Source organism: Myotis myotis, unplaced genomic scaffold (genome assembly GCF_014108235.1).
Source record: "Myotis myotis isolate mMyoMyo1 unplaced genomic scaffold, mMyoMyo1.p scaffold_m19_p_3, whole genome shotgun sequence".
Taxonomy (NCBI): domain Eukaryota; kingdom Metazoa; phylum Chordata; class Mammalia; order Chiroptera; family Vespertilionidae; genus Myotis; species Myotis myotis.
The window spans coordinates 138,353,384-138,377,511 of record NW_023416335.1 but is presented as its reverse complement, the minus strand read 5'-3'; the positions used below and the strand labels follow the sequence as shown (position 1 = coordinate 138,377,511).

At 35.4% G+C, this 24,128-nt stretch overlaps 1 protein-coding gene across 3 annotated transcripts in view; it reads left to right on the top strand.

Annotated features, from left to right (window-relative positions):
• SYT1 (synaptotagmin 1) overlaps positions 1-24,128 on the top strand; it is a 549,783-nt gene that overhangs the window by 394,382 nt on the left and 131,273 nt on the right. For 2 of the 3 annotated variants that reach the window (XM_036300649.1, XM_036300650.1), the window contains 4 exons: positions 761-945; positions 8,168-8,290; positions 12,112-12,279; positions 15,642-15,809. In XM_036300649.1, coding sequence (XP_036156542.1) covers positions 761-945; positions 8,168-8,290; positions 12,112-12,279; positions 15,642-15,809 — 644 coding nt within the window. The remainder of the gene's footprint in view (positions 1-760; positions 946-8,167; positions 8,291-12,111; positions 12,280-15,641; positions 15,810-24,128) is intronic. The other variant, XM_036300651.1, reaches the window with a different exon arrangement.

The following is a 24,128-nucleotide window of genomic DNA, read 5'->3' as shown; positions in this document are numbered from 1 at the left end:
ACCAAGCACTTTCCCTCTAACCTTCTCTGCCATTGTGATGTTACATTTGTCTTTATGTTTGATTAATGGCTTCCACTCCCATCTTGCCCAGACATCATAGAACCCCTAGTACTTACTAGATAAGTAATAACAACTAATATTTATCAAACTTTTACCATGTGCCAGGTACTGCATCTTATTTTAAACTTCAGAAAGACTATGAGCTGTCTACCAATTTACCTCCACCCTAGAGATGAAGAAACTGAGGCAAGAAGAAGTTAGACAACTTGTTCAAGGTTACACAGCTAATAAATGGTGAAGCCAGGATTTAAAATCAGAGGTCAAACTCCAAAGCAATGCTCTGAATGAATGAAGGAAAGGATTAATGAAAATATAGCTGGGAGGAGCAGGAAAAGCAATAGGGAGGAAATATTTGACATATCTGGAAGAGAAAAATCAAATATAGATATAGATATAGATATAGATATAGATATAGATATAGATATAGATATAGATATAGATATAGAGATAGAGATAGAGATAGAGATAGAGATAGAGATAGAGATAGAGATAGAGATAGAGATAGAGATATATAGATATAGATACACTATAGGCATAGGAAACAACTAGATAAAGTAATGCAGAACAGAGCGCCTAGACTAGAGCATAACAGGTGCTCAATGAATGGAAATGAATGAGTAAATATCTTTATAGCCCATAAGTTTAAAGTTTTGCATGTGTGTTTTACTACTAATGTTATCTGTACATGTTTTTCTTTCAGTGCCACCATGGGCCTTAATTGCCATAGCCATAGTCGTGGTCCTTTTAGTCCTGACCTGCTGCTTTTGTATCTGCAAGAAATGTTTGTTCAAAAAGAAAAACAAGAAGAAGGGAAAGGAAAAGGGAGGAAAGAATGCCATTAACATGAAAGATGTGAAAGACTTAGGGAAGACTATGAAAGATCAGGTAATGTATTCATTCCATAGTTCTCCTTAGATTTTATTGGAAATTAATAAATGGTTTACTCTTTTATGTGAGATAAGTATAGAAATAAACAACTTCTGGACAAATAACATTGTTTTAGAGATGCTTTGCAATTCTTTCAGCCATTATTCAATATCCCAAAGTAAAATGGAAATATTTGGTAGGGTTTTTCGAGTCTCCTAAGCATATTAAACCAGAAAAGGGCTTCCATGACCCTCTTGATGGGTCAGCATATTGGAATGATGCCTGGATATTCTGATTACAACCGCTTAGCCAGTCTTAATTGTGTTAGAGTTTGAGAAACATATTAAAGAATATCTGAGTGTTATCCCTCTTGGGCAGGTCACCTTTCTAGCATTATCACTTTTTTTTTTTGAGATAAAGTTTTATTACAGAAAAGCTGCTTGCTGCAGGGAGAGGACCCAAGCAGGTTGCCCGCATTATCACTGTTCTTGATCACTATTAGATAACTGATTCTTAATCGTGTTTATCACTTGATGAAAGCTATCCATGGTGTGTATCCATGGTAGTTATTGAGCTCCAGCTCAATAATTAGTGCTTGGGAATAATGGATGACACGGGAAAGCAAGAAAGGTATGAGCTGGCCCTAAAGAACAGGCTAGACTTTACAGGCAAAATTCTTATTTCCTCACATTGGAACAATTAAAACCATAACAAAGATTATAAAATCAATCTGGCTGGTTTATTTTCTAAGGAAGCTGCTTGGATGTCCTTTATATTGTGTATTTTTATTAAATTAAACTGAATGATTTGATTCAAAATACTTTATTATTAATAATTATAATGATTAAGTGCCTCTTCTGGTTTTTTTTTTTTTTTGAATCATATTCACCATGAATATTTCTAAATAACATTTCATTCATATTAAAGTACAGAAAGATTTTTCAAAGAAATAAAATTTTTAGTTTTCAATGTTTCCCTTCAAATAATTCAAAAGTTCTATTTATTTCAAAATAGCAACATATATATGCAGTTTTATAAACTCATCTTATAGTACAGCGGGGCCTTGACTTACGAGTTTAATTCATTCTGTGATGGAGCTCATAACTCAAATTATTCGTATGTCAAATCAACAGTGAACGAGTGAGACACATGATACTGAACTGATGTTGTGTCATTCACTGTGACGTTCGCTGCGCCAACTAGCAGTGGGGTATCTGAAGCTGGCTCGTAACCCGAATTTTAGCTCGCAACTCAAAGCAAAAAATCAGCCGAGAGATGGCTTGTATCTCGAAAAACTCGTTAGTTGGGACACTCGTAAGTCAAGGCCCCACTGTATTAATTATTATTAAGTAAACTCTTAAATATGTGAATCTTAGGAACAATTGAATCAACAAAGCCATGTTAGTACATTTGCATAGTTTCCTAGTTAATCACTCACTCGGGACAATAACCCTCCACCCCAGTTCGAGTTTTAAACACTTTTTCTCAAAGACACAGTCATGTCTATTGAAAATAATTTCACAGAGCTCATTTTTCACTCCCTGAACTTTTGTGAGGTCTCAGGACTATAGAGTGGATGTAAGGCTAGTGCTCACGCTCAGCGAGCTCTGTTCTGAGCTCAGAGTAAGAAGGGTTACATTTTTCTGAAAGTTTCTAATCACAACCATAGAATCCAGTGCACAAAAGTTAAGTCATACGTGACTAATAAGGACTTTTCTTTCTGGTTAATCTGTTACATAGAAACTGAGATTTTAAATCATCCCTTACTTTATTTCAATATGTCCATAGCAAGCAGGACTTGATACAGATTTATTTAAACAATGTATTGGAATAAGTGTAGAAGCAATCTTCAATATGGACATGAAATGAATCATTTTTACTTGAATTTCAACTATATATGTCAAGCAATATGTTGAAAATATAATACTATCATTTTCGTAACTACAATAAAATTAAAATCCCAGTATCCTGAAATTAAAAGTTTAAAGTATCGAATAATAGTATATTATTTGATAATATAATTATTCTTGAGGCTCAGTGCCCGAATTCATGCACAGGTGGGGTCCCTTGGCCTAGCCAGCGATCAATCAGGGCCAATCAGGGCCGTCTCCTCCAGTCCAGGGGGAGGGATGGTAGGAGGTTGGCTAGCCACGGGAGGTTGGCTGTGGGAGTGCACTGACCACCACGGGGGAAGCTCCTGTGTTGAGCTTCTGCCCCCTGGTGGTCAGTGTGTATCATAGCTACTGGCCGGTCGACGAGTTGTTCAATCTGTCGTAACGGTTGCTTAGGCTTTTATATATTTACTAGAGACCTGATGCATGAAATTCTTGCAAGGGGCTCGTCTCTCACAGCCCCAGCTGCCTCGGCCAGCCTTTGCAGCCCTGGCTGGCCCTCGTAGCCCCTCACAGCCTCAGCTGGCCCTCACAGCCCCTCACAGCCTTGGCCGGCCCTCACAGCCCTGGCTTCGTCCAGAAGGTCATCCAGAAGGACACCCGGAAGATCTTTCAGCTGTCCGGTCTAATATATTACGTTTTTATTATATAGATAGATTATATTAACATTGAGTAACTATCATATTAACATTATATTAAATAACAATGTTTTTTCCTAAGAAAAGAAATTTGTATTTTTCATTGTGAAATTTTTTCTGTATGATGTAAAAGACTACCCTATATAATAAAAGCTTACTATGCTAAGTGTCCAGTCGTCTGGTCGTCCATTCAACCAATCAAAGCATAATATACTAATGATATGCTAAGGCTACTCATCTGCTTGCTATTATGGGCACTGACCAACAGGGAGCAGATGCTCTGACTGGTAGGTTAGCTTGCTGCTGGGGTCTGGCTGATTAGGACTGAGCAAGGTGGGCTGGACACACCCTGGAGCCCTCCCATGGTCCCTACCCAGCTGGCCAACCTCCCGCATCCCTCCCCAGCCCCGATTGTGCACCGGTGGGGTCTCTCAGCCTGGCCTGCACCCTTTCCCAATCTGGGAACCCTCGGGGGATGTCGGAGAGCCAGTTTTGACCTAATCCCGCAGGCTAGGCCAAGGGACCCTAATCATGCACGAATTCACGAATCAGGCCTCTAGTAGTTTATAAAATAGTACCAGTGTTTATCACCTCTGTTAAAACCTGGATAAATGAACAAGATCTCAAAAGTAATGAATACAGAGAATTAACTATAGCTAATTTTTCACTGACCACCTATTCCTTTAAATGAGAGGGAAAGATAAATGAGTCAAATAAGAAAATATTAAGAAATCAGTGATAGTTTATAGCAATTTTCTGTCACAACATAGCATTTAGGATTTCAACCCTCAAAAAGGTAATTAATTATTTTAAGTAAATCAGTTTGTCTACATAGGATTTTATAGGTTTTATTTTGATTTATAAACAATTAAATGTTAAATGATTTACAAACAATTAAATTAAATGTTTGGATAAGTAAAAGTAGGCTCCATGTGTAAACCGTTATATAACAGTACCTTATGATACTTTTTAAAGGCAGACAAAATAGCCAATAATGGGTTCTATCATTTTATGAAGGGGAAGGATGAAGAAGCAAAATGTGACTCAAAGATATTAAGATGCTATATCATATGTGATCAGACAAATTCAAAACAGCCTTAACACAAAGTAAAATTATTTTTAAATATTATTTAGAATATTTTTAAACAGAACGTTGATATGAACATGGGAAAGACGATGTGCTTATTTAAAAACAGATGTGAGAGGGATTTTAGATACAATTTCTTAAGATACCTAGATTTAGGAAAATCAATGTTTTTACTATTTCAATCCATATAAAATGTCACAGAAATTTAAATTTCATTGTTCATGTCTGCATGTCTCTAAGGTAAAATTTTATAACCTAGGAAGATATTTAATATTTTTCAATGACAACAAAAAACTATAAATAGTATTTACACAGAAAAAGATATATATTTAAGATTTTGTTAATGTCTTAAACCTTCAGAACACTAAAAATACAGAGGAAAAATATCAACTTAGAAAGTCATAGGTCTGGAAAGGTCCTTTCTCCATTGCTTTCACTAATGTGCGTAGATACTTTAATTTTTATTTCTTCCTTCTATGTCCTCCTTATCTGTGTTGTGTCTCATGACTGTTCTGGACTGTCCCTTGCGGTAGGTTTCCTCGGCTACTTGGACACACCTAAGTCAACGCTCCGACACATCTAGTGGCCTGGCAGCTGGGGCTCCACAGCTGAGGGTGGACCATTCTGACACACATCAAGGCTGAACTAAATTGATTTTTTTCTTTAAAGATGAAGGGTTCTCATATTAAATATTATTAACTGATTAAGTAGAGTATTATTAGAAAGCTCAAGTTTTTAACTGATGGGCACAGAAAGAAAATTCATTCCTTTGTTGATCTCTTTTTACTGTGCCCTATCAATGCCAAATCTGAACAATTTAACTTAGAACGAACAAGTGCTCCTTCTGATGGAATGCCTTTTGAATGCTGAAGCAAGCCAGAAGCATGTGCACTAAATCTTTGAAATTTAAAACAAGGTCGATGTTCCCAGCACAGCTTTTTCTACAGCAATTTATCAAACTCTCAGAACTGCTGGGTTTACAAGCTGTTTCTTCTGCATTTTGTTCCACTGGGGGAGGGAAGGGGGCTGGTATTGCACGTGAGATATTATAATGGCCACTGATTTAATAGGCCTGAATTTAATGTGATAGTACAGAAAATGTCTTGGTTAAACTCAGCCTTTGGGACAAGAATAGACTTAATCACTGCAGTGATGAACAGTGGCACTGAGAAATTATAAAAAATTTAGACCTGTTTCATGCAGAATAATTGCAGAGATGGTCCTGCACCTTTTATTAGGGCAAAAACCACTTAGGGAGAAGGAGATTTAATATCTCAGCTATTTCAAATCGCACTGGGCTGAAACATGGTATGCAAATCATCAGTTCTGAAGGAGGCTTTTGAAAAAGTATTTTAATCCATAAAATCTTTTATTATAGTAATGTGCAGATATTTCAGACAGAAGTATGCATTAGTTTGCTATTATATTTTAAAAAATTAAAATCTTACAGGGAGGCAAATTACCTAAGCTACAATTTTCTAAGCACATTTAAGACTTACACACAGCTAAGGTTTCAGTAATCTTTTTTTTTTTTTTCACTTTAGTGACACCCCACACAAAAATTAAAAGATTAGCATAAATTTTTAAATAATTATGTTGTTTCCTGCCTTTGGCTATCAGTAAATCAACATTTTATTATTCAAGAAAACATTGATGTATAAATTAAAATTTCCCAATTAAATAGTGTATGGCTAACCAAATTTTTTTAACCTTCTACACTAATCTACTAATGGTAATTTTCCATTTTTCCTACTCATTGTAAGCTCCTGAAATTTTTCAGGAAGCACAAAAGAAAAGCATCTCTGACTACAGCTCAACTCTGTTTATCTGATCTTCCCACACAAACAAGTGTGTTAATATGATGCCAGCAAGTCTCGGTTTTTTTGGAATCAAATTGGAGTTCACTGGGTAAAGCCAAATTGGAAAATCTTGTCAACTGAGAGACTGAGGGTGCCATTTGGAAGCACCACTGCGGGTCTCTGTGTGAATGGATAAGTCAACAGAAAAGGCTTCTCTCAGCAGAAAAAAAGAACATGCATTTGGGAGCTGGGAGTGGTGGGAGCTACTGAGTGGTTGAGCTGTAGTTTAATGCTTCCAATGCCTTTCTGAAGCCCAGTTATGCTTCTTAGATTCAAGTTCTACAAGAATGCTCAGGTTTATTTGATTGCTGACAAGAATTAAGATTCCCTTACTTTGTCAGAGATATAAAACAGTCTACCACTCATATGTCTTAACTTGATTCCTGTGAAGGTCTACAGTAACACAGACACACACACACACACACACACACACACACACACACACACACGGCAAGAAAAATCCCATAACCAAAAACTAAGAGAAAATATTTTCTATATATAACAGAAAGGTAGAACTACTAAAATACAAAGAGTCCCTACAAATCAATAAAAAGCAACCAACAACAGAAAGATTACTAATGGCTATATATTGGCAGTCTCTAGAAGAAAAGACGAAATGGTCCAAATAAAGACTTAAAATTTTTGTCAGCCTCACTAATGGTTAGGGGTATGTAACACTATCAGTTTTAATTTTGAATAATAATTCCTCATTGACTTCTGATTCTTTTTTTTTAATTCTTTAAAGCAGTAGAATGAATATTCCCAGTAACAGAGCTTTTACTAGTAATATTTATAACCTTTAATTATTTAGAAAAATATGTTTACTTTATTGGGGAAATATTATATATTTTTATTTTTTAAAAGAGGAGCATTTTAATGTATTTTATGAAATAATGAGCTTTCTAGTGTTTCAATTTATATTACACTTAAGTTTTAGGTTATAAAAATTATTCAACTGATACAAACTGAGCTTTGAGAGTTCAGTCCCAAAATTTTTGTTCATTAATGCAAAATAACCCTTTATACAGATTTCAGTATAACAAAATTGCAAACATAACTTTTTATTTTTTGATATCAAATGGACCCATAAATCAATTTAATTCAGCCTAGCTTTCTATGGAGCTGTTATGAAAACAAAATGGTAAACTTAGACTGGAAATGGGGTAGATCTTTCTCTAAACATGCATTTGCTGGTGGCATGTTTTTCCTCTTTTTCCATAACCATTGCACATGTATATATGAAACATAACAAATTAAATTTTTCTGAGAATCACTTACTCAACTGTTTTTTCATAGGAAACAAGGCAACAAAAGGCCACACATTTCATATAAATTAATCCACTGCATGTAACAATGGTTCTACATGATGGTTAGCATCAATTGCTTTAACCTACATGAATGTGAAACCTGGCCTGGTTAATAGCATGTTTGTTATAATTCTGAAATAAGCAGTTTTAGCAGAGCCAAATATAATACCAAGTTGACATTTGCAACAACTTTACATTTTTTGCTTGCAATATTCTTAGGGGCTTCTTCCATTGCTTCCATGTTGCTTGCTAATGGGGGGAGGGGGAATTCCATGCACAAATGGAATTTAAAAAAATATGTAAGCATCAAATGTGAATGTGTGTCAGACAAATTGAGATTTCTAGCATCTTGGTGCTTGCTTTTGACAGCTTGGAAGTATAACCACAAGCCCAGTTTAATTTGGATTTTGATGAAAATTCACTTGAATTCACATACAATCCATTTCCCTACTCATAGGCCCTTAAGGATGATGATGCTGAAACCGGATTGACTGATGGGGAAGAAAAAGAAGAACCCAAAGAAGATGAGAAATTGGGAAAACTTCAATACTCATTGGATTACGATTTCCAGAATAACCAGGTCTGAGGGGGGAATGTTTTCTAATTCCATTACATTGCCTGAAATTACCAAGTAGAAATGGAAGCAAGTTACTTTTTAAAACATTTTGTTGGCTGCAAGGGGAAAATGCAATTATCAAAGCCATTGATGAAATAATATCTGAGTCCAGGCAGTCCCCAACTTGCTAATTTAACATTTGGTAATTAGAATTCACAGTATTCAACTGACTACATCTAATGTATGGCACTTACAATAGGCAGGCAGAATACAAATTAACTTGAAGCAGGCAGACTTATTCTGAGAGCTCCAACCACAGTCTCACCCCTCACAGCCTTAGCTAGAACAATCTTTCTTGCACTTCATGGATTTAGATCCAAACAGGGTGAGGGGCCTTTGTGTTATGCCACCATTCAAGCCAAAGTTTTGAAACATAATGTATCAGTATGGCAGGAATCAAGGATGGAAAATTGAAATTCATGAATTTCAAAGGCATGCCTTGTGTAATAATATCATGATATTAGGTCAAACCCTTGATGCTAATAAGATAGAAGGTCTAGAACAGTAAAAAGACTGGGAACCTGATTTCTAGTGCCTATGACTACTGCCCCAAAAGTGACAAAACACTAAAGGAGATAACAAAACAGGCACATCTGCTTCAATTTCTCGAAAACCATGAGGTGCCACCTACATTAACAATAATATTACCTGTCTTTTATTGACTGCATTATAGAAGTAGCACCAAGATAGCTGTTAGAAAGCTCTCTACATAAAAAGGCCTTCCCGATTCTAGGACATTGATGAACATACTCCTTTAGTGTCCGAATTGTTAAAGAAAGTAAAAAGTTAGACAAGATAGTGGGGCCGGCCAAGTTAGAGATCCGTCCCTTAAGAATATTTAGGAGTCGGCCTTATTCTTCAAGATGGGAGGTTCACAACTCTCCAATTTGTTTGGCTTCGCTCAGCATTTTGGGTGAGGAGGAAATGGTAAATGTAAAATACATGCAAGTACTACTAATACAACATGTGTTCATTATTTCCAGTTTGATGAGGAATGGACCACAGGTAAATCAAACTCGAAGGTTCAGCTTTGACAACAAATGTCCCAAGTCCGTAAGGCAGTGTGAGAGCTCTAAACTATTGCAGAAATTCGGGGCTTTATTTAAAAATTGATAGTCCAAACAACGTCTGAAATTTCACTTTCGGAAACTTCCACATTTCTCATGAAGAATGTGTTGATATGTTCTATCATATTAAAAATAATTTTAGCCCTAGCTGGTTTGGCTCAGGGGATAGTGTCACCCTATGGACTTAAGGGTCCCAGGTTCAATTCCTGGTCAGGGCACATGCCCCGGGTTGTGAGCTTGATCCCCAGTAGGAAGCATACAGGAGGCAGCAAATCAGTGATTCTCTCTCATCATTGCTGTTTCTCTCTCTCCCTCTCCCTTCCTCTCTGAAATCAATAAAAATATTAAAAAATAATAATTTTATTTCATCAGCTTCATTACAGTCCTGCCTAGTTATTTCATAATACATTTTAGAATATAGCATATTGGTTAAAGATAGAGGTTTATAGGTAAGGATTTATATAAATCTATAGATATACCTTTTATAGTTAAGTAGGGTATTTGAGGTCATTTCTATCACGCATGCCAAAATTGATCATTAGGACTTGTTTGAAAGCAAAATTTCTTTTTATATATTTTATGGAAGGTCAAGGTCAACATATTATCTTCACATATATAATGTTTCCTGGGAATTAACCTGCCTCTTTATATGAATCCAGTGTTTTTCTATTAATTTATTCTATAAGTTTTCTCAGTAGAAATCTGGTGGTATCTCATCCTGGTTAGTCATAATTTTAAAATTTCTAAGTTGGCTTTTATAAATGTCATTTTATAAAATACAATTCTTAAGAAAATAATAGCACAGATTTTTTTCACTCAAATATATGAGTGTGTTTACTGTTCCCATTCTAGTAAACATCAACTTTAAAAAGGCATTTTATTCTGAGGATCTAGAAGATTCTACCTAATGAAACTTTTATTATTATGCACTCATTTTCCAAATGTTCTCAACTAATCTGATTTATAAAATGATTTCCATGAGTCATGAAAGATAAAGTCTGAGAAACTGCCCAGATAAGGCTGTAATCAAATATATACATTTGTTAGCAAAACTAAAAGAGAGCTCTAAGGTATTCTAATTGAGACGCTTTCATGATGAAGGGAAATGTGATACTTATCTCAGAGAGAAGTCAGGGGGGAGTTGGAAGAAGAAATCCCACCCCTAACCAACAAAATATCCAAAAATATTTAAAATATAGATGATTTGGTTTTAAGGAGTGTAGGTATATTTCTAGAGCTTTCCCTACCCAAAAGAATTTTTTTTTTTGCAAAATGAGAAAAACATAGAATCTTGCTTATTCACATGCAATCTTGCTTATTCACATGCAATCTAAAGGCAGACACTAGATAGCAATTTGGCAAACCAAGACAAATTGCTTGATTTACTAAATATATCTTTATTATCTGATGTCTACTTTAGCTATTCTTTGATCATCTGTCTGTGTTTTGTATATCTACAATCCAGTACTCTTATTGCTATTTGTTATATAATGATATCACAAAGATATTGAAGCATTAAAACAAAACAAAAATAATTCAGGGAATTAATCCAGGTTAAAAAATGAGTCAACTAACCCAAATGCACTTACAAACATAGTGGGTCAGTTTTACAGAAAATAACTGTGACTTTTTTTAGAAGGGGATGAATTGCTTTTTCACTGTGTTGGCTTTTTCACTATGTATACACACACTTTTAATAATTATAAAATCAGTGTTTATTAAAGTACATTTCATTTTCAAAATTGGGCGATCAGTCATTAAACTGTGTATACTTTGAGGGGGGGGAACTATATATTATGAACAATAAGAGAGTCTACTTTTGTTTCCCATATGGATCTAGAGCAATCTGTCGATACAAAATGTGTGGTGTCAGAGCATCTAGAATAGTCCACTCACAGCTTTTATTTTATTTGCAAAAATATTTAAAATGCCAGCCTGTGTCCTCATTCATAGCAAGACATAAGAATGTATCACTAAGAAAACAGACTTGAAAAAAATGCAGATATTTCTGCTGTATTGGAAAGAAACACAGAAAATTAGTCACACTTACCATTAAAAACCATAACTGTAATATTCCCTTCCTTTACATGAAGTTGAAATTATATTTCTTTGACCCAATGTCTTATATGTAAACACAGAATTTAATATATGGCAATCATTTTCCTATCAGTTAAAACAAAAGTAGTCAGCACACAAGTATAGGTCAAATATGATAAAAACTTGAAGATCTTATTTTTATCTCAAAAAGGTACCTAATTTCTAAGGAATTTCTAGATAGTTGATCTGAGGCTCTGGTTCAGAATAGAAATTTCCTACATTATAATTATACACTTGTGATTGTTTAACAATTTATTTCCACTTACAAATCATGCCCTAAAAGAAAAATAACGCACAAGGGCTTTTAGCAACTGGGAAGTTATTTGATTGCAACTCTTTTGCAATTATGAATTCCATAGTTAACTGTAATCAGCAACCTTTTGAAAGCCTCTTTTATGCTTAAAACCAGGCTTTCTAGAGCCTGCATCTGCCATAATTGGGTTTCTGAAGTCTGTACAGCTCACTTCATTTGCCTTCTGTGCTCAGATTCATAAGAGAAAAATGTTTATTAAAAGCAAAGAGGAAGAGGGAGGAATCACAATATCCAGCACTGTGAACAAATAAATCTTTTCCAAAATGCCCACCAATGTCTGTGTTTGCTGTATCTGTTGTTTATTTCAGCTGCTGGTCGGGATCATCCAGGCTGCCGAGCTGCCCGCTTTGGACATGGGCGGCACATCTGACCCATATGTGAAAGTGTTTCTGCTGCCCGACAAAAAGAAGAAATTTGAGACAAAAGTCCACCGAAAGACCCTCAATCCTGTCTTCAATGAGCAATTTACTTTCAAGGTATTGTTTTATACTTACTAATTTTTCCTCTGTTGTTTTAGATAAGCGACTGAGCTCATCCTGACACCTACACAGACATGCACATGACCGCTTGTTTGGAGATTTAAAGGGATTCTATTCAGAATATTTAAAATTCTTATTTTCCATCCAGTGAGGATTTTGCATTGCATTTAGATTTAGCCAAAGTAGGATTCAGCTCGGCCATTCAGAATAAAATGCAGACTGGAATATGACTGAGAGGTCATGTCCACATATAAAAAGTGAGGTCACCTTCAAGTGTGTGCCAATAGGCTTGACATTTTCCTCTCTATAAAATAAAGTCAAAAAAAAATAATGGAATTATTGTTTTTAAGTTTCAAAGTTCCTGGACATAGGTAAACCCTGTTGCAATCACAGAATAAAGTAAGCTATGTCCATTGTTCAAATGATGCAAATAGACATTTCTCTCATTGCCAACTTCTGTGTGCACAGGGGTAAATTGAGCCCTCTCAAATCATTCTTCTTAACCGTTCAACAAAAAGGTGAACATATTATTTGTACGCACTTACAGCATTCTTCTTTTGCCGTGGTCAGCAAACTGCGGCTCGCAAGCCACATGCGGCTCTTTGGCCCCTAGAGTGTGGCTCTTCCACAAAATACCACGTGCGGGCGAGCACATACAGTGCGAGTGAAACTTCGTGGCCCATGCGCAGAAGTCAGTATTTTGTGGAAGAGCCACACTCAAGGGGCCAAAGAGCCGCATGTGGCTCGCGAGCTGCAGTTTGCCAAGCCGCAGTTTGCCGACCACTGCTCTAGCCTGTTCCTTAGTGCTCTTCGTTTAGTTCAGACAAATAATAACAATGAGAGATTCTGGCCGTAGAACAACTCGACAGGAACATGCACTTTGCAGGCCTCAGGCATCTCTGCATAGACACGTGCTGTGGTCTTGTCTAGAAGTCACATGTACAAATAGTTCTTTTATGAATATATTGAATATGAGAAAACTATTTAGATGCATTACTTAAAACAATACATTTCTGAAAACAAAGGAATGTATGTAACTTCCCAGTAGGCTGATGCAAAACCACCTGTCCCTCAACCAGCTGTACAGAAAGCATGTGCCTCATGTTAGTGAACTTCCTGGTCTGAAAGAAATGGCTATTCTGAGGCCACGAGTCTTTTTTCTAGAACTTTGTTCCCAATTTTCTAAAAGAGCAGTATCTCTATTCACTCTGAAACTTTTGAGATTTTATAGACAAAAGTTCCTAATGAAAGTAAACCTATTAAAAATCTACAGTTTTCTATGCCTAGGATAGTTAATTTACAGTAACAGTAAAAACATTTTGGAAATACTAGGCTTCTGAAGAGTTAATCACTATGGTCAATATACTACAGAACATAACATGAAAACAGAACTAAACCAATTGCAAGTGATAATCAAAATCATTTTGACTATGTATGAATCTTAATTTATGTTAGTCATTTCTAACCACAATTTACTAAACAGATTCTTACATTATTTGAAGTAATATTATGTGGCCTTTTGTTTTGAGTTACCTATGTTATTTATTTTTTTAACGTATTGGTAATTGTTAGTAATTTCTCTGACTTCAAGAAGTTTAATTATTGGAAATTTAAAATTGCCTATAAAATTTTATCAGGTTCCATTTTATTGTAAGAAGGTTGATCAAGTCATAAATCCTACCAAGCTACAATATATTTCAATACATTTAAGGAATATACCACTGTTTCTAGAGAACTGGCTAATTTATTCATGAGATGTTATATATTATGCATCTTGAAATGCCATAGACAATATGATATAGAAATAGGAGCACAATAGAGTTTAAAGAGGATTGGCTTTGAAAAGTGAGTTCAAATCCACTTAACATGAACCCTACATGCCCCAAATTCCTACTTGAAGGAGCTACTAATCATTCAAACAAAAAAATATTAGGTGCCTACTGCGTGCCAACACTGTGCTAAATACCTTCAATATATTCACTCAGCCTCACACAGCACCGTGGTGCAGGCACTGCTAAATCACTATTACTCTGGCAGATGAAAAAGCTGAGGTTTATTCACTTTGCCTCAGTGCCTTCAGCTGGGAAGTGGGGGCACCCAGACCCAGCCCTATCTAAGCCCAGGTTTTTGATTGATGCTACCTCAGTACAATCACACACACACACACACACACACACACACACACACACACACACACACACCTAAAGAGATTTAGCGGAGAAGATAAAATGTTCAAGAGTTTATCCCTACTTTAAAATTTCTTATTTCTTCTTTGAAATTCAACTCTTTGAAAGGGTTTATTTTTTTTCTACTAAGAATGGAAAAAGCGTTGTGCCTAGTTCTTTATAGTATTTTAATCAAATTCCAAATAGTTAACAATGGCAGAAAAAAAAATTGGTAAACTAAAATTTCTTATACATATATGGTCCAATATTCTTCCTTCTCCTTTCCTTCTTAATATACAGAGTTAATTGAGAAATGTTTGCTGAAGCATAAGACAACCATTTATACTGATAAAATAATAGAAAGTGTATGAAAATTGATCAAACCTTCAATACAAGTCTAAACAATTTCTTAATTAGGCATTTCTATTCAGTTACTGAAGTGTAGCTCACTTGGATTGCACTGCTTTCCCTGAATATTAAAAATGTTACTAATAAACCTCCCAACCCATAGCAGCTGTCCCAGATATATTTGAACAGCTGGAGAATTCATCAGTTCTTGGCTTTTGCCACCAATCATCCTAAAGAGTGCCATACCTAAGAATGAACTTTAAGATCTCTATTATAATGCATCCCTGATATTCAAAACATCAATTTTCTAGTCAGCTCTTGTCAATCAGTAAATTGTTTTAGAGAGTAGGTGAGGCACCTTGTGAATTTCATTTATATCCTTTTAGACTTCTAGAATAGCTTTTAGCAAATCATTAATTCATTATAATACGGCATCAAGTGGCTTGAAAGTTATCTACCTTGAAAAAGTTACACTCTCACAATATAACTTAACAACAATAATGAAATAGTCTGCAAGGAAAACTTTATATAGTCAAATTGGCTTGGTTTATTATTGTATTCATCTTGAAGTGTTTATAGCATGACTAATAGTAGGATTCATTACTAATAATACTAACAGCTTCCAGAAGTTTGGGATGAAGTGATAAATTACTAAGAGAAGTCCCCATTTCCTCCCAAGTAATTTAAGCTGTAAGCGGTTTGTCAAATGATTCCATTTGAGAAAATACCAAAAGCACAATTATCTCCCTGGTCAGTTTATAAATATTAAAATTAAATATTGTAAACAAGTAATGTGTTCTAAGCATTTTTGTGACCAGATTTTTATCCTCATCTCTTTTCATTTAGGTGCCGTATTCGGAATTGGGAGGCAAAACCCTCGTGATGGCTGTGTACGATTTTGATCGTTTCTCCAAGCATGACATCATCGGGGAATTTAAAGTCCCCATGAACACAGTGGATTTCGGTCATGTAACTGAGGAATGGCGTGATCTGCAGAGTGCTGAGAAGGAAGAGGTAAGAAAAACATTAGCATTTCAAAGATGACAAACTGTACTCACCAGTTCCACTCACGTAATAACCTACTGAGAGCTGCTCTTTACAGAATGATGTGGGCGTCCAGCTGCTGACAGCTGGCAAAATAGGGTCAGGGGACTGCATAACCTCATCAGAAAGTACACAGGTCTTCTGGGTGTTATTTGAAAGAAAAGAGAAAGGTTTGTATACCGAGTCTATCGACAATTCCCTGAAGAGACAGACACACACACACACACACACACACACACACTTTTAAAAGCTTATCACACATGTACTTCTTTAGAACTACAGTAAACTATCATCTTATTCTTTGTATTTTGCCACTATCATTCTGTATTGCTACACAGGTTTTCTAGCTATTAAATAGAAATACAATGGCACTTTTTCCTTGATTATGTCTGGATATCACAGACAGTTCATTGTTTCTCCTGAAGATATCCGAGCATGATGGGTGAAACATCAAATATAATTCACAAGGGCTGATATTAAATCCATTTTTTAAATGGCTCACATTTTTATAGTAGTCTTCACATTGTTTCCTCCCAGCTTGAATAGTTTAACCCAGGGTTTTTCTGTGATTTAAAAAGGGAAGTTCAATATTCTTAGTGCATTTAAACTACATAATAATCAGTTCTATTGGATTATGCTGTGCCTGCCTGGCACTGGAATTTTTCTGTGATAAAGTCTCAATAGGCCAATACCAGAATGGCAAACAACTCCTAGCTTCTCTGAACTCTAAAGCAATGCCTTTTGCAGTCATTTTTTGGATCCTGACATGAGTTTATCATTACCCAAGAGATTGCCAACAGCCTCCATCATTTAGGACCACCAGGAATTCCATAGATGTGGTCACTTTCAGACTACCAGGGAGGTCAGCGAGTGGCCCAAGCCTCCCGAGAAACTCAGCCAAGCCCCTCACCTGGGAATCCTCTCAGCCTGAGGTTTTCTGTGGTCAATACAGTGACATGAGGTTTTAGAACAGACTTGTGATTGCTATACAGAAACTGAATTTCAATAGTGCTCTAAAGTTATTTGGTTGTACAAAAGGAGTCAAAATTATTGGAGTTAAGCTCTGCTTCCTTTTTGGAAGGAAATATAAATAACATAACCAAATAAGTTAGTCAAAATTAGATTCTGGGATAATGAGATAGATTTAGCCCTACTGTGGACTTTCAAGAGCAACCCAAAGGTAATACTGAGTTTTTAAATTTTATGATTTTTATAAGTAGCTCTTACCTATGAGTAAAACATCAACTTTAAATTGAACATGTTATGAAAACAGAAACATGAGCTATTTCATTGAATTTTTATATTTTATTGAAATGTTTGATTCTGTACAAATTGCTCAGTTCTAGGGGTTAGCAAAGTGGGACCACAACAAATATTTATTAACTAATTGGTTATTAATTGACTGGGTTTTGGTTGGTTTATTGGTTGAATATCGGAATATAATCTACTTGTGTTTCACAATGCCCATCTGGCCAGACTGCATGGCTCACACTACTGGCCTCCATTTAGTAACTATCAAGTGACCTGGAATTCCAACATCAAACCCCAGTGGGTTTCTGTAAAGTTGGTATATTCCTTGAGTGAAAGGGATGCATGCCATCAAATAATTTTTCTCTTTCAAAAATTCTTTGAATATTGGCTGAGTTTGAGGCTTGACACTAAGCTGACAGGTTTTGTTGGACTCAAGAATCCAGGATAGGCTGACTGCGCCAGAGGAATCACATTCTCACGCCTTTAGCTGCCCTCTTCCTCTTTCTGTATTTCTTTCTCTTTCTTCCCTAAGACTCTTTTCACCCAATTTATTAAAAAATATTCATCATGAGAGTTTCTATTATGCCTGCTGTCTTCTTGGAGTTGTAGTAGATGTTTAAAAAAAAGTGAAAATGATCAATACCGCTTCTATCTTGTGGAATTTAGTGTTGTCCCCTTTCTCTCCTTCATTCCAATCTTTGCCTTACTTATTGCCAGCTAGAGTGGTTTCTGAATAAAGTCCTATCTAAAAATCAACTCCTGGCTTTCAATACTGACCAATCTACCAGCTTGGAGACACTGGGTAAATCACTTAAGCTCTCTAAATTCAGTTTTTTTAATCTAGAAAGGGGCCGAACATTATCTACCTTTTATTTTACAGATGAAGTGGGCTAGAGTATCAAGCTCCAGTATGTAATAAGTGCTCAGTAAACAAGTTTATTGTTCTCTTTCTCCTGTTTTACATTGCCCCATTCACTCCTCCATTTTCCCACTATATATCTATATCTACTTCTCTATCCTTTTTCTTACCACCTTTGTACTTATTGAAAGTCTCTCTAAGTTTTTAATGGGAAATAATTCTACAATCATACCTTCAAACTCTGGAGTTTTTCCCCTTTACTCTCTACTCGGGAATAGTAATTTTTGGTTTTCAGTTGAGTGACTATTTCCTTTTATCATGGTCTGGAGAACATCATGAAATAGATGTCTAGTTTACAAAGTATCATTGGATGACTAGAGTTGGGTATAAACTTTCTCATACTAAATGAAGTCAGATTCCAATTACATTTTATATCTGAAGAATTACTGATTCTCACTGATATGTGCTCTATCTTTTCATACTCCCATTAACTGCCAAAAATCCTAGTTGCAAGAATAAATTGAAGTCTTAGGTGGACTTTAGTTCTCGTGATTTTAAAAATTTATTTTTCCATTTTACATGAGCAATTCTGTTCATGACTTTAGTGTGTTTCCATCTAACAGTGCAAAAAAATATTTTTATTGTCATAAGGAGTTAAAGATATTAAAGAAAATGAGAAAAAAGAATTCAAGAAATAGTTTTGGAATCTACAACAGAGCCACTAACCATGGTAGTCTATTCGGGTAGAGACTTGGATTTAAATGGGCTAACCCAATGCACTGAGTTCCAACCCAGTGTTTTTGATAGAATGTTGCCAGAAAGTTGAAAAACATAAAAGTCATGAGATGAAGTGAGTATGTAAGTGAAAGAATTGTAATTTTAATGATCATTTCAGTGTGCAAATAACTTAGAAAAAAATGGGAAGGAGCCTTATCTGGAAGTTACTAAGTATATGTTTAAAATGAGTGGAAGATGGTATAGGGGGAATAAATGATGTTAGAAAAAAATAAAATAAAGAAAAACATAACTAAATAAGTAAACAAATACATAGCTACGTACATACGTATATAAATACCGAGAGTGTTAAAGAGAGAAGCTGCCAGAAAGAGCTATAAACAAGCACGCTGTTCCCCCTGTTAGGTTCTAGCCCCTGGTGAAAACATCTATGGTGAGCTTTCCATTCTGACTTAACAACATTTTTCTATATAACATACTCAGAGCCACCTGACTGGCTTAGGTTCACTTGCCATTTTTAGGTTACTTGATTGACCACTTTCTCTCCTTCCATTTCCCCACCTCCCAACAGATGAACACAGAATTTGACCTTACAGACAGCTATATCTTTATATTTCTTTTGTGTGTTTTTTAAACATAAATGTATATCCTCTGAGTTTTGAGAGACATTTATGTTTTCTTCATTTTCCCCTTCTCATTATAGGGCCTCAAAAATCATTCTTTATAATTAGTATATTCAGTTCTTCCATTGCTCCACCCATAAGTCAAACCTGAAACCAACCTTCAGACTTTTAGAATAATCCTTTCATTTACTATGTTCACTTAAATACTTCAAATGTTACAATCAATAGCCATGCCTCCATTTTTATATGTAAATTTTATTTATAATCATTTTAGAAATTGTCTCAGTCCTGCACCCCAGAGTCAAGAACTTCTTCAAAGCATTTAGTATATTTTTTCAATCACCAGTACTACTTATCTTGGCATTTTTATTTTAGTATTTTGTTCGTTTTTTAGTATTTGTTCCTATCTTAGTATTTTTATATTAGTATTTTATTTCTATTTTAGTATTTTGTTCTTTTATATCCCCATGCCTTCCAGTAATACTTATTTCAAAAGAAAAAGGAAAAAAGAAAGCATAAGAAATAAATTAGATACTACCACCAGAATATAACTTGAGTCCTTTTTTTTTCTTTTCTGAATGAGTGTTTCTCATAACTTGACCAGTACTGTTTTGTCTCCATGAGAGAATATGTCTATCACTTCTGCTTTGTGTAAAATTCATTAAAGACTGATTTTTAAATGAGATTCTGTAATCCAGTGCAAATGGAAAAAAAATTGATTGCTGAATTAAAACAAGTTGCAACATAATTTAATTAGTATCCAAGCAGAAGGGAAGAGAAGCTACTTTAGTGCCTTAATAGAAAATCAATTTTGTAAGAAAAATTCACATTTTGAAGCCTAATTGGGAAAACATTTACTTCACAGAAAAGCAAAGAATACATATTCAATCAAATGGCAAAAGTTTTTTAGATTCCAATGGTCAGTTACTTGATACTTCTTTAGAATGAGTTAAACTCATTATTCCTTATAGCATCTTTTTTTGTCAACGATCATGAAAGAACTGATGCTATTTCTAAGAACACTTAGTAGTCAGTCAGTGACTCATGACTGCCAATAATCTGCATACAACAAATCAATGCCCTGAACGGAAAGCCTTATAAAAGGTTAATTGCTGGAAGGAAAAACATGGATGCCAGTAAGAACCTGCCTTGTCATTCACAATCTATCACATTAGAGAAATGCAACAAAGACACTGATTTTGATCCATAGCATTCCAGGAAGGTTCCCATACCAGCAGGGACCCATGTCTATTGCTTGTCACTGCAAAACCAAGTTTGATCACAGAGGGAAAGCACACAAGAGGCATGCAAAAATATTTTTGAATGAATAATTGGGGAGAGATGATTATTATCCTGTGTGAAATGTTTCAAAACTTTCCTTTTAAGTTCATGTTGATAATAATAGATGCTTAGCAAAATCATTGTTACTGTTTTTGTTGACTGTCACAAAAATGATGATAGTTTTTCTCTCATTTTGTTATTGTAAAGACTTACTCAGTCTCTCTTCTGTAACCCTTCTTTCATACTATTTCCATGATGCATAGAGAGCTTGGGGTTTAGCTAAATCTTAAGTTAAGATTTAGTTAAAGCTATGATGTAAGTTTCTGATTACATCATGGAAATGTACCCAGATGGAAATGAAAACACTTACAAAAGGAAATTTCAAAGAATTTTAACAAAAATTAAGTTAATCATATCTAGTCAGATTTATACTATAGTAGATATAATAGTACTGAATTATTTTAAAATATATTAAGACCATGACATATTTTAGTGTATTTAGTATCTATATGTCCATTTTATGGAACTGGAACATAATTTTCCTTTGAACTATAACAGAAGTTGCATTTAATTTTTTTATATGTCTTTGGCTATAACTCTGGTTTACTTGAGTCTGAGTGTTTGGTCGGAATTTCAATGATCAATTATAATGATTGTTATGCATAATAAGTATTGTCTGCTTCATGATGTGGTTTCCAATAACATCGTAGGAAAAAGCAAATAACTTAAAATATTCCTCTATAGGACTGCAATTTGATTGCCTTTCTAGTTTAAAAAGACTTTTCAGGAACAAATGGATAAAACCAAATTCTTCACTGAGTCTCTAAATGAAAATTTGATATTGTTATTTTTATTGTGAATTTCCTAAAAATAATATAAATTTAGACTCTAATTTAGAGCATTAAGTGAGAGGAGAGATCCTGGGCATGTTCAAAATGCCCTCTGAGAACATTCCATTGCTCCCCCACTATCAGACCTAAACCTGTTCCCTTCACAACCTCAACCACCCGAAGGCCTGTGTTTCCAGTCCTGCTTCCTTGTTTCCAAAATTCACTTTCATTAACGTTTACCTTAGCTTCTCTGCCTCGGCTATACACACAAATAAGAGCAAGACTGAGAGCAGACTGAGAGTCTGCTGTGTGCCAACAAAAGTCATTCTTATGGCATTCTTTAAAATTGGATGATTAAACCTGGTTTACAGAATGAGGGGTAACAGACCTGCAGCCCAGAAAAGTCTAAGAAATTTGTCCAAGTTCATACCAACAACGCCAGAGCTAAAATTCAAATACAGGTCTGCAGCCCACACTATTTCATTACACCATATTCTTTAAACAGTCTTTCTCAGTCTCTTCAGCCACACACATACAGATACACGTAGACATACACAAACACAATTAATGCAAATTAGTTTTTCTTAGTTTCTTCTTTTTTTATTTTTTTGGCTGGGGTGGGAATCAGCATTTGGTCAATTAGTTTTGACAACCTGCAACTAGTTAAGATCTACATATATATTTCTCTTTCAAATATTATAACACATTGCAAATATATGCAACATAGCAAAAAAGAAAAGCAGTACTAGCTATGGCATTTTTGTTTCTTCTTAATAATATTTAATAAATACTCAGCATGAATTTCTGCCCAGAATACAAAGCCCTAAAATTCAAAGATACTCATTATCACAAACATGTTATTATTCACTCATGAGTGCTGAGGAATTTAATGAAGGCAGAGGCATTTTGCTTTCCATTAAAAAAACACACGATTAAATGGAATATAAATTTCCATTTATTCATTCCAAACATATATTAAATACCTGTGAAATTAGCACTGTAAAGTGTATAAAATGAAAGATTACAATTTACACTTGGGAAATGGTCAGTAATAGTAGCAAAATTTTATAATGTAAAATGTATTTGAAACATAGCTTTGTCTGATGCCAAAGGAATTCTTATTTTGTGGGTGAGGCCAGGAGTTTAGGGGGAAATCTACTGTTTTTACCATTTAATTGTTTCCAGAGTATTTTTCCTCTCACTGTAGGGCCAGTGGTGGTCTTGATATGTGTCTTCCACCCACTCCTGTCCACCCTTCCCAGGTTTTAAGTGCCTGAAGGCAAAGTGGAATAGCACCTATGCTTTTGGGGAAGCTCATGGGAAAATCCTTTGTCAATCTACTTTAAACAAAACAACTTCAACACTTGCAATTCCCCTGCTCGTTCTATCTCCTTTTTTTCTTTATCTCTTCAAAAGGGGAACTCGGGGAACAAATAAACCATTTAGCTTACTGTTTTGCTATACATTAAGTGTCCCCCAAGTTGCTAATAACATGCAATTATTTCTCCCTGAAATGGACCCTAGCCAAGATTCTGAGCCAGGGATGTATGTCAGGGTGCCCCCTGGGGTGTCCCCTGGGCTCCAGAGCCCAACTGGCAGACTACTGGCTTGGAAAACACAGGAGAGCAATGGGCAGTAGAAAACCCAGAGCCCAGCAAATCCAGCCTGGGGCAAAGCATCCCCCTACACCTTTCCAATGCTGAGAGGGCAACGTGAAAGATGATGGATTTCCTCTCAGAATGAGCCCCTGCTTTCAACAGCCTTTCCAAAAGTACTTCTAACTCAGTATTTTTCTTTTCATGTGGAACATAATTAGTTTATATGCAACAACAATTTGTGGACTTCGGAAAACACTAGAGTGTAGAGATGAACATTCATGAGTGAAGTGGAAGGCTCCAGGGACAATTCTATAAGGGGAAAATATTTTTTTTTAAATACTCCTAGTCAAATCTCATTCTCTAAGCTGCAAAACGCTCCAGAATGTGGTGAGAGGATGTTTAACAAAGTTAACCAATTGCTCTTCACTTCAAAATATTATTTCTACATGAATAAATCAGTATTCTGAAAAGGCCCCTTCCCTAAACTGTCGCTGCCTGCTTGTGTTTGAAGAGATGGGTTGGGGGAAATGTCTTGCAGGAACCAGCACCGTGTCAGGAATAGGTTGTTCTTAATTGTACCTCACTGTCAAAAAATAAAGACTGAGCGAGATTAGAATATTAAAACAGGTCAAGAGCCTGGAGTTTTTGTTTATATTTTAGAATGTGTTTTTGGATAGCCTAGGTCACAAAGAGGGAATGCAGACAGCATTTGAAATGCTTGCCTGATATAAAATCAACATCAATGTTTACCTTAGAATCTGAGGGAAGACGGATGCTTCTTTTGGGGGCATTGACTCTCCAAGCACTATCACACTGGTACTTGGCTCATGTTGAAGCCATGTTTGAAAATGACAAAGGCTACTTTTAGGAAAAAAAAAATGCCACTTTCATTTCTTTTTGGTAGACAATTTTCAAATCTCTGTCAACTAGAAAAAAATCAAGTAGAGCACAAACTTGTCTTTAATCTGTTTTAACTCATGTCTATTAAGTATTTGCATGAGCCAGACACTGTGCTAAGTGTGGTAGCCCATGTACTTCTTACAATAACACTACAGGGCAGGTACCATTATTATCCCATATTTATAGACAAAGAAATTGAATCTCAGAGAAAA